An 11,415-nucleotide genomic window follows, 5' to 3' on the forward strand; every position below is an offset into this window, starting at 1 on the left:
ACAGCATCTCCCAAGAAAGTGGATAGAAAATTTCAGTTCATAAGATTCTAATTACAGTGTTTAAATTTTCAAAGATAAAGCAGAGTGTCTTATTCATAGAATCTTTGTGATCAGAGAGTCAATTCATGGTTATTCATACGCACCTTTTTAGAAGAATAGGCCTGATAAGCATCAGATAACCAGTCATTTGTTTGTTTTTTTAAATCTTTTTATTTATTTATTTATTTGACAGAGAGAGAGAAAGAGATATCACAAGTAGGCAGAGCAGCAGGCAGAGAGAGGAAGAAGCAGGCTCCCGGCTGAGCAGAGAGCCAGCCCAATGAGGGGTTCAATCCAGGACCCTGAGATCATGATTTGAGCCGAAGGCAGAGGCTTAACCCACTGAGCCACCCAGGTGCCCCCAGTCATTTGTTTTTATGAAGGGTCAAAGTGTGTTGCTTAAACCTATCGATTTCTGCCAAGCTTGGCTGGGACCCTATCCTAGAGAGATAAAAATGTGGCATCCAGTTGGAAAGGGAACGGAAGGCATATACCAGGGAAAGTACACGTACCAAATTAAATAACAATGTGCCTTATTTGGTGGTGTAAAAGATTTACTTCTTCTTCTTTTTTTTTTTTTTTTAATGTGATTCATGGATGGGAAAATACTTGTTAAATTAACAGTGGACTAAACATGAATTTTTTTAAGACCCCCCAAAATAGGGGCGCCTGGGTGGCTCAGTCAGTTAAATATCCCAATCTTGGTTTTGGCTCAGGTCATGATCTCAGGGTGATGAGATCAAGCCCTGCATTGGGCTCTGTGCTCAGTGCAGACTCTGCTGGAGATTCTCTCCCCCACCACTGCTCCTTCCCCTGCTTTCTCTCTCTCTCTCTCTCAAATAGTGTAAATAAATCTTTTTTAAAAAGTTGCCAAGGTACAGAATAGATTTTTGTATAGACTATAGAAATATCTACAAACCCACAGCTATATATGTGTGTGTACACACACATACACACACTCCTTCACAAACTGATTTTGTAACTAAAAAGGACAATACTTATTGCATGCTATAGAAGCTACAGACGCTGTATTACTCTGCAGCATCTTATCTAACAAAATTAATACTCAGCAGGAGTAATATTTGGATGGCTGTATAATTTATTGTCCAAAATGGGACTCTTGTGAAAATGAAATTATATTATTAATCATTATTCCAGGAGAACAGGTAGATGCTATAACTGTCCTAGACCAAATGGAACATATAACTGCATACCTGCTGGGTAAAATCATCTACAAAAGTTAAATTTTCTTTCTTTCTTTTTTTTTTTTTTTTTAAGCTATGGGGTTTCTTTTCTTTCTTTTTTTTTTTTTTTAAAAGATTTTATGTACTTTTTTGACAGAGAGAGACACAGCGAGGGAGGGAACAGAAGCAGGGGGAGTGGGAGAGGGGGAAGCAGGTTTCCCACTGAGCAGGGAGCCTGATGAGGGGCTCGATCCCAGGACCCTGGGATCAAGACCTGAGCCGAAGGCACACACTTAATGACTGAGCCACCCAGGTGCCCCCCAAAGTTAAATTTTCTAACAAGATGCAAAGTTATGTCTGCATTTACATTTGGTGGCTAAAAGAATATCCTAAATATTACTTTGACCTTTACTAGACAGGGAATGGTAAGCAGAAACTTAGTAGAAAAATATCAGGTTATATTTTGGTTTTTTTTCTAAGAACATATACATTCTATTAAAAGGACATGAAGGTTTGTTTTTGATGGTTTTTCTTTAAGAACACAGGAACAGAACACATGAAATTAGTTTCGTGTATCGTTATTTCACAGTAAAATGATTTATTGGAAGAATTAGAGATGTGAGGAGTTCAATTTTTCCTGCTTAATAATCACTATATTATTTCCAGTGAGAGACTGATTCAGAGTTTAAAAGATAGGAATTTGTTCCACCAAAATATGAAAAAAGAAAAAATGCTGCCCAGAATTTTTTAAAAGTCAGCATTTTCTGGATCTACAGTTCAATCTTTGACATTTATATAACTGTATTAATTCATCTATGATTTAAAAAAAAAATCAGTTAGAGGGGCACCTGGGTGGCTCAGTTGGTTAAGCTTCCGACTCTTGATTTCAGCTCAGGTCATGACCTCAGGGTTGTGAGATCGAGTCCCGCATTGGGCTTCAGGCTCAGCATCAAGTGTGCTTGAGATTTGCTCTCTCTCTTCCTGTGTCGTTCCCCCTCCAAACGCAGGTGGACACGCTCTCTCTCTCTCCAAACAATCCCCCAGTCCCCCCAAGTCAGTTAGAATAGAAGGTCTTTGAACTAAGGTCTTACTTAATCTTACCATTTTCTCAATTCAAAATGTAATTTTAAGAGAGCAAGGTTCACATTCCTCAGTAATGAAAATTCATCCCAACTATTTTTATTCCAAACAAAAGATCATAAATCATGGAGCATTCTTATGTAAAACTCTTCTACCTGTAGATATCCAAATGCGGTCATTGCAGAGCAAAAAAGGTTACATATCCCTTTCTAAATTATATTTAAAATACGATAATCACTGCATAACTGCAAAAATCAGGGTTCTGCTTTTAACGTTGGCCCATGTATTTTACTACAAATTGCTGCTTTCCAGAAAACCAAAGAAGCTACCCTTGAATCAGCTCCAAATTAATTCTAAAATAACAGCAAATTCCTACTAAGGACACTGCAATCACAAAAATAACTTGGGATTCTTTAAAACTACAACATCACAAACGGTGCTTAAGAGGAAAAGAAACGGAGTACCTTGTCAAAGGGTTTTCCGATAGCATTTTCTAGAGACAAATCTTCCACTTCAAGAGACGGGTTATGGCATTTGAGTTCCTTCAGACACGCGTTTAAAATGTCCAGTATGGCAGTCTGAATGGCGAGCATGGTGGGCGTCATGGAAACGTGAATTTCTACAACTTCAGGTTTGTGCTGTTCTAAAAACGAGTTTACTGCTACGTGGAACCTACAGAGACAAATAGTTTTCAAAGATTTTCTCAAGTTTCAAGAGCTGTGTATTTCTGGTTTGGGTTTAATACTCTCATAGATCTTTTTTTTTTTTCCTCTTTCTTTCTGTTTTTTGTAAATGGAATTAAGACACAAAATAGAAAGCAAGATGGCAATGCCTTCAGGAATACTTTCAACCTCAAAGAATGGATATTATTATTCAAATAACGGGGGGTGGTCAGCAGGACTTTTGTCTGGGCCGAACCCAGCTCCTGGTTTTCAAACAAGTTCTACTGGAACGCAGTCATGCCCACTGTTTATGGACTGTCTAGGGCTGCTTTGCTGCTGTATCAGCAGAGCTGGGTCATTGTGACAGGTCACGTGGCCTGCAAAGCCCCAAATAGTTATCACCTGGCCCTTCGCAGAAAAAGTATGCCAATCCCTTCAAGAAGGTACAATCAAGAAAGGTAAAACACCATGGCAAATGTTCTTAAATGCCATATAGTAAAACCAAAATACCTATTAGCATAGGCGTACGATGTCGGAACACCACCACCTTAGGGTTTTTCCTAGACATTGGCATCAATTCTTCCAGAATCTTTCCGTTCTATTCCCCGATGGGTAATTTTCAAAGTGAAGTGGGGATCTTAGCCAACAAATCTACGGTTCAGCTAAAGCTGTTGTACCTGTGAACCTCTAGATTTCCTGGGGGTCTCGGGGAGCAAGAAGGAGCACAAGGGGCCGCCCTTGGACAGATGTGATGGGCTACCAGGAAAATAACCAGCAAACCTCTGTCTCCTTGTAAAAGAGCCACGGGGACGGCGACCACCGCTTCTCCTTGATGCCCTGGTTACGAACCTGGCAATCAGGTATCAGGTCAATGACAGTACCCTTTACGTCACGTTAAAGTGCGCAGGTCATTTACGGCCAGTTGTGGCGTGGCGCTGTTTACCTTGGCCACAGGTAGAGCTTCCCTACGAAGAGATTCCTCATCACTCTTTCCACGTGGCAAAAACCAGTATCGAAGGCGACAGCGTTGTCTGTGAAGGCCTTGATAAAGCCACGCTTGTTTTTCTGGCGGAACAGGCGCAAGATGAATGCTTCTTGACAAGACTCGATTATCCTGTGAGCTCTGTACACCAAGATACCTGCGAGGAGACCACAGTCGAGAGGGCGGAGCGGTCATGGAACCAACGGTCATGGAGCCTCCTGCTCGTCTCCATTCGCTCATTCACCGCATGTCTCCTGCGTCCCTGCTCGGGCACGGGCAGGCACTGGTTTTGGTGGGGGGGACGCAGCAGTGGGCACACAGACGTAAATCCCTGTCCTCGGGGTCCTTACGACACACAGGACAAACACGTGGAGTGCTTAGGTTATAGAGTGATAAGTGCTAGCGGGGGAAGAAATGAACCAGAGGAGGAGGATTAGCGGGAGAATGTCTGGGGGCCGCTGGGGGGCAGCCAAGGCTAGATGGAAATGAGGAGTGGGTCCCGCCACCACGTGCACCAAGAGAGCTCCAGGCTGCGGGGGCAGTAAGAGCAAAGGCCTTGGCGTGGGGGTGTCTGGCCTGGTGGGAGAATTTCTGAGAGCTTGGTGGCTCCCTGACTCTCCTTTTATGGGTGAACCAGATGTGGCCTACGTAAAAGAGCAGTGATTCAGAAGTCTGGGCAACATCTGCATCACCTAGAAGAGTAATTCCACTTTGGAATGGGAGTATATTCAACTGAGAGGTAAATTAGTCCATTAAAATAAAAACCGTTGGGGCGCCTGGATGGCTCAGTGGGTTAAAGCCTCTGTCTTCGGCTCAGGTCATGATCCCAGGGTCCTGGGATCGAGGCCCGCATTGGGCTTTCTGCTTGGCAGGGAGACTGCTTCCCTCTCTCTCTCTGCCTGCCTCTCTGCCTACTTGTGATCTCTCTGTCAAATAAAATCTTTAAAAATCAATAAATAAGATAAAATAAAAACCATTAATGAATGTATTTACTATACCTGTGTTTCGGGGTAGCGTGACTGACACCTCTAAGATAACAAAAACAAGGACAATTACTGCATTTCTTTATAAAACAAGAAAACTGGACCAGATAATCTTTCATATGTGAATATAATAAAACCATACAATATTATACGTACATATGCCACTTTGATGTGGTTTGGTTAGTGATAAATGAGGAACACAGATGACATGAGAGTGCACAGACATCATTTCTGAATCAAAAACTCAATTATTCGTGATGATTCTCAGTCTCCTAGACCTACAACAAGCCATTAACTGATATATAAATTTGTCATAAATGTGCTTATTTTTGTACCAATTCACATCACTCCTCGGGTCTGGGAAATAACACTGACAGTGATTGTGACCCCTTCTTCTGCTAGTTCAGTGAGCCCAATTAAGATGCTCCTGTTTCAGTGTTCAAATTCTGGATTGACGTGGATGGAGCTAGAATGTATTCTAGCTAAGCAAATGGTTTTTCAGGTATAGTAGAAATTAACAGTGTTATTTAGGAATCTGTAGAGAAAGGATTTTCAATAACTACAATATGTACATGTAACAAATTTACTACTGAGCAAGGATCCTGGGCCTAGTCGTTGGGCTTTCCAAGTACTTTCCTAGATTATGCTTGCTGGCCTAGATTGAAATATCCCATAAGGTTAAAGTAATGAAAGGAAACTTCTAAAGGAAAGATGAACCTCAATTTAAGGAAATGCAGTGCTCCAAGACTGTCATTTTTGGGGTGTCTGGGTGGCTCAGTGGGTTAAGCCTCTGCCTTCGGCTCAGGCCATGATCTCAGGATCCTGGGTTCGAGCTCCGCATCGGGCTCTCTGCTCAGCATGGAGCCTGCTTACCCCCTTCTCTCTGCCTGCCTCTCTGCCTACTTGTGATCTCTCTGTCAAATAAATAAATAAAATCTTTAAAAAGAGTAAGAAAAGACTGTCATTCTTTAGAAAACCCAGAAAATGGGTTTTGGAGGAAATGGAGGAATGGAACTATTCCATCCCAGGTGCAGGGGTTAGGTACTCTAGTGGATTGTTTTCATTTAATACTCACGAGACTTCTATGAGATACGTATAACTATGAGACCAGGAGAGGGCAACAAGTTGATCAAAGTTATCCAACAAGCAATGGGAGACTAAAGGTTCCAAACCGGCGGCGGGGGGGAGGGTGGTGTCTGACGGTTTTTCCTAAGTGACAGCACCTGTAGACTCCTCCCCACTCCCCGACCCATACCACCATTTTAAAAACCAGCAACAGGAAAACATAAGCAGGCGTGCATGGGTGGCTCAGGTGGTTAAGCATCCGCCTTCAACTCAGGTCATGATCGTGGGGTCCTGGGATCGAGTCCTGGATCGGGCACCCTGCTCAGTGATGAGTCTGCTTCTCCCTCTTCCTCTGCCCCTACTCGTTCTCTCTCTCTCTCTCAAATACATAAAAAAATTTTTTTTTAAAGATTCTATTTATTCATTTGACAGACAGAGATCACAAGTAGGCAGAGAGGCAGGCAGAGAGAGAGGAGGAAGCAGGCTCCCTGCTGAGCAGAGAGCCCGACGCGGGGCTCCATCTCAGGACCCTGAGATCATGATCCGAGCAGAAGGCAGAGGCTTTCACCTACCTCAAATAAATAAAATCTTAAAAAAAAAAAAAAAAAAAAAGAAGAAGAAGAAAGAAAACACAAGCAGGTTGTATTTCTGGGGGCAACTGCAGTCTCACAAAAGCCTATCTACATTTCAATCTGATGCTCCCAGGACAGCTTTGCGCCATACTGAACTGTCATTACCTCTTTCCATCTGTCTCCTCCACTGAACTGCTCACCACACCGTCTCACTGATCTTTCTACCATCAGCCCCTACCACATTCCTGCCAAACAAGGGACCCTTAGTAAATTTAATGTTTGTTGAATGAACTTAAAACTGAATTATTGCACTGGGGGCACCAAACTAACATGCAACTTTTTTTTTTATTTTCAAGTTGTCATGGAAAGTGTGTCCTGAGTTCTATTTGGAGGTGCTAGAGCCGTTTTGGCAATGCAAACCTCCTGTCCTGTCCTTCGAAAGTACCATCAGGGTACCTGTGTACACACTTCTCTCACTGCTGAGGTGCTGTACTTGGCAGGGACCCTTGCGTGGGTGTGGTGGTGATTTTCATAGGTAGTGACAGGGGGAAAACTGGGGCAGGGGGCATTCAGAACCTTCCAGAGGGTGACATGCTCCAAGGACTGCTGTTTGGTGTGTGAGAGCCGTGGGGAGGTGCCAGGGGGAGCCTTTGGGGGACAATACCTCCAGAGTGCAGAATCTGAAGGGATTCACTTCTGGCCTTCATGGGCGTTCCATTCAGCCAAGCAGCAGCAGCAGCCCCAGCTTCATTAAGGGTTGGGACATGTTCAGAAATGGATATGGAATTTTGCGCTTTTAATTAGGCGCTCCCTATAAGCTATGAGCTGCATGTTTCTTTGATTCATTACTGCTCTCAGCCTAATTGGGGCGAACGGTTACTAAAAGCCAGAGCAATACTGACATCTAGTGGTGGTTCCAGTGCGTTGCCCTCCCTCCCCATTTTATCCACTTAAAAAATAAATGCAAAACCAGGCGGAGAAGAAAGCAGCAAGCAGGAAAAGACTTTCTGATGTTTCAGGATTTCTGGTGATGAAAAGCCAATACTTTTTGTTTTTTGCTATTCTCCACTGTTTAGTATGTCCCAGGCGCAATACTAAAGCCATTTATTTTCACTCACTTAATCCTTAATGATAACTCTGGGAAGTGCTATTTTCTCAATTTAAAGAAATGAGAAAAAGAAAAATAACTCGAGGCTTATAAAAATTAAGTAACTTGCCTGTAAGTCGTGGCATCATCCTTCAAAGCCAGGTGAGTCAGACCTCACCGCCTGGGCCCTGGCTGATGGCAATTATAAATGTTACAAAACTAGGGGCGTCTGGGTGGCTCAGTCATTAAGCGTCTGTCTTCAGCTCAGGTCATGATCCCAGGGTCCTGGGATCCAGCCCTGCATCGGGCTCCCTGCTTGGCGGGAAGCCTGCTTCTCCCTCCCCAACTCCTCCTGCTTGTGCTCCTGTTCTCACGGTCTCCCTCTGTCAAATAAACAAAATCTTTAAAAACAAAATAAAATAAGATAAAATACAATAGAATAAATGTTACAAAACTATAACAACGCTGATCTTCAATCAGTTTACCATGAACCACGTAAAGCATTCGTTCATATATTTATTCAACTATTTCTTGAGGGTCTTCTAGGTTCCGGGACACAATGGGAAGTACGATTATGAATATTACAGTTTCTCTGCCTTCTAGAAGTTCACCGAAAGTCACAGCATACTCATGCATCCTTTTGTCCAACAAATGTGTGTACCAGTTACTTAGCCTGGGATGAACAAGTTGTCCCTTATACTTAAGAAGCTTCTTATCTCATGAGTGGGACAGACAAACAAACAGGCAAAGATAACGTGGTGTTCTTTAGTGCTAGGACTGGGGAGAAGCAAAGCGAAATCTGAGGGCGGCAAGGTAAGGCCCTCACGTTAGCTTTGGGGAAAACCAGAAAAGGGTTCCAAAAGGACGAATAATAATGAAAAAAATTCCTTTTCCATATTAATTCTAACAAAAACGAAACCATACTTCTCAAAATAATTAAGTAACTGCTTGGTTTAATTTCAAATCATAGAGGGAAAAAAAAAAACCTCTTTCAAGGGAAAACCAAATATTTCAGAAAATATATAAAGAATATTTGTAAACATTTTGAGTCTGATTCAGTTCTAAAAGCAAATACCAGGCAATCACCAAATATTTACCAGATTTGGGCTTAGGAAACCAGGAAGAGTCGTTCTTACTTTACTCACTAATTTAGTTACTTATGCAGGCCACAGATACTTTTTTTTTTCTTTAATTTATTTGACAGAGATCACAAGTAGGCAGAGAGGCGGAGAGAGAGGAAGGGAAGCAGGCTCCCAGCCAAGCGGAGAGCCCGATGTGGGGCTCGATCCCAGGACCCTGGAATCACGACCTGAGCTGAAGGCAGAGCCACCCAGGTGCCCTGAGACACAGATACTTTTTAAGCATCTAGAATGTGTCTGGTACTGTGCTAACACCTGGAAGCACAGTGTTGAGCAAAAACATCTAGGAGTGTGCACAAGGAGGTCCTGGTTTCGTTCAGCAGAGGGGACAGATGGAAAAACACGCCCATTTATATACAAATAATAAGGTTTCAAATCTTACCGGTAATTAAATCTGAAGGTATTCTATCGGTCAAGAAGTCGACCACAAGTATTCGACTTGTTGCAAATATGACCCCTCCTTGTGTGTAGACCTCATAGCGACTGTTACTGGTGATTTCATTTGTTACGCGGCGAGGGAGGTGCTCGACGCCTTCAATCTTCAGCTGATTGATGAAGTACTCCTAAAGCAAACCAGAGGTGATTAGTAGGCTGTGGAATACAGAGCGGTTTTAATTAGGCTGCAGATCTTTGAATTTAAGACGAGAGACAATACACTGAAGGAACGTGCGAACCAAGGGGCGACTTTACATCGATCGCCCGCAATCATCTGCCTTTAACTAGGCTTTTATTTCTATTTTTGGGTTTGCACTAAGGAATCCTTGCACTTGAGTTGTTCTTAGCGCTTTAACAACAACAAAAAAAGACCTTTTAAACCCTCGGCTAAAAGCCTGCTGCTGGTTACAAAATAGTTGCCGCCAAAGCCAGGTTTGCAGGCAAGCGGACTGTGCGAGCCCATCACAAGGAATGCTCTCCCCAGGCTGTGTTTTAGACTCTTAGCTCTGTCCCGATCCACCCCAGAGGGGATTTCGTGTCAGTGGCCCCTCGGCCCTTTATATCTTCAGTGGAACCTCTGCTTCCTCTTTGGGGACCCTGTGTTGTGCTAGGTTCTGTGGGAGGTACTGGGGATCCCTAGACACATCCGTCAAGGAGTCTGCGGTCATTCTTCCCTGTGGACCTCTTCCTCCTGGCCACCTGCTCTAGCAAGAGGCTCATCAGACTTATCAGACCAGGCTGTGCCACCTCCCAATACCAAGCCCCCATCTTAGCCCAGGCGTATCTGCCTGCTGTCTTCAGTGTCCTCCAGTCCTTAACCACAGGCACCCATCCCCAACACCCTCAGCTTCCAGCTCCCTTTCCTTCTGACCCAATGCCCCTCTCCCCACCGAGTTTCAAGTTCCGGCGCACCCCTTCCCTACAGGGCTCTCCCCAGCCTCACACATTACCCTCTGAGCAACCTCTGTTCCCCATCACGGATCCCACTCCTACAACCCCAGCAAGCCCCATGATATCCAGCTGTGGGACTCCTCCTCGCTCTGATCCGTACCTTTCCCTACACATCCCTGTATCTGTGTCTGTGTCCTTCCGGAGACATCCCCGTCCTCTTCAGGGACCTCCCATCCTCCCCTCCGCCCCCATGCTCCTCAAATGACTCCCCCACTCCTCTCAGAGCCCCTCCATCCCTCTCAGTGTCCATGCACCCGTGGCGGAGACCTGCAACTGCCTTACGGACCCCCCTTCAAAGCCCTCCCATACGTGTCAGGGACCTCCATCCGCCTCGGGACCCTTCCTACCCTCTGCGTCCTCGAGCTTGCGTCAGGGGACCTGCATCTGACCCCTATTCAAAGCCCCCCCCCCCCCGTGTCAGGGACCTGCCTTGGCCTTGGGACCCCTCCTACCCTCAGCGTTCCCGCACCCCCGCCAGGGACCTGCAGCCTCCTCGGGACCCCTCCCACCCGCCGTGTCCTCGAGCCCCCGTCAGGGACCTCCCTCTGCCTAGAGACCCCCGTTCAGGGCTCCCTCCCTCCGGTGCCACGGGCCGGCTTCGCCCTCAGAAGCGCCAGGGCCTCGCACCCGCGCCAGGGCCCGCATCGGCTCAGGAGCCCCCAACGGTCTCGGGGTCCCCTCTCCCCCGCGCGGCCGGCCGCACCTCCTCCGCCGGCTGAGTGTTGAGCACCAGCACCAGGCAGGCCGGGTGGCAGTGCAGCCGGAGGAAGTGGTACAGGAGCCGGTCCGCGCCGAGCCCGCGGGCGCACACTACCAGCCCGTCCGCGTCCAGCAGTTCCAGCACCAGCTGCCGCTCATACTCCAGCAGTGGCGCCATAGCGGTCGGCCGAGCCGGCAGTCCCGGCTCCATGCGCGCCCTTCCGGGGCCGCGGCCGAGCCCGGCCGGAGAGAGCCGAGTCCGGGACGGGCGTGGGCCGAGCGCAGCCGAAGAGAGCCGAGCGTGAGCCGAGCGTAGGCCGAGCTCCGCCGAGGAGAGCCGAGCGCGAGCCGAGCGCGGGCCGAGCTCCGCCGAGGAGAGCCGAGCGCCAGACGAGCGTCGGTCGAAGGAAGCCGAAGAGAGCCGAGCCCGACAGGGTGAGAGCCCGCCGAGCTCAGCCCAAGAGCCGCCGAAGCCGGGAGGAGCGCGGGCCGAACGTAGCCGAAGAGGAGCCGAATGGGGCCGAAGAACCGTTCGGT

General features: G+C 46.3%; 1 protein-coding gene across 1 annotated transcript in view; it reads right to left on the reverse strand.

The window, feature by feature from the left end:
- ERCC4 (ERCC excision repair 4, endonuclease catalytic subunit) overlaps nt 1–11,118 on the reverse strand; it is a 30,902-nt gene extending 19,784 nt beyond the window's left edge. The window contains exons 1-4 of the mRNA XM_059415290.1: nt 10,883–11,118; nt 9,176–9,356; nt 3,909–4,104; nt 2,768–2,975 (exon numbers count right to left, since the gene is read on the reverse strand). Of these exons, the coding sequence (XP_059271273.1) occupies nt 2,768–2,975; nt 3,909–4,104; nt 9,176–9,356; nt 10,883–11,089 (792 nt within the window). The 5' untranslated portion in view covers nt 11,090–11,118. The remainder of the gene's footprint in view (nt 1–2,767; nt 2,976–3,908; nt 4,105–9,175; nt 9,357–10,882) is intronic.
- Between the last annotated feature and the right edge of the window lie 297 nt (nt 11,119–11,415).

This window comes from Mustela nigripes, chromosome 11 (assembly GCF_022355385.1).
Source record: "Mustela nigripes isolate SB6536 chromosome 11, MUSNIG.SB6536, whole genome shotgun sequence".
In the NCBI taxonomy this organism is placed as follows: domain Eukaryota; kingdom Metazoa; phylum Chordata; class Mammalia; order Carnivora; family Mustelidae; genus Mustela; species Mustela nigripes.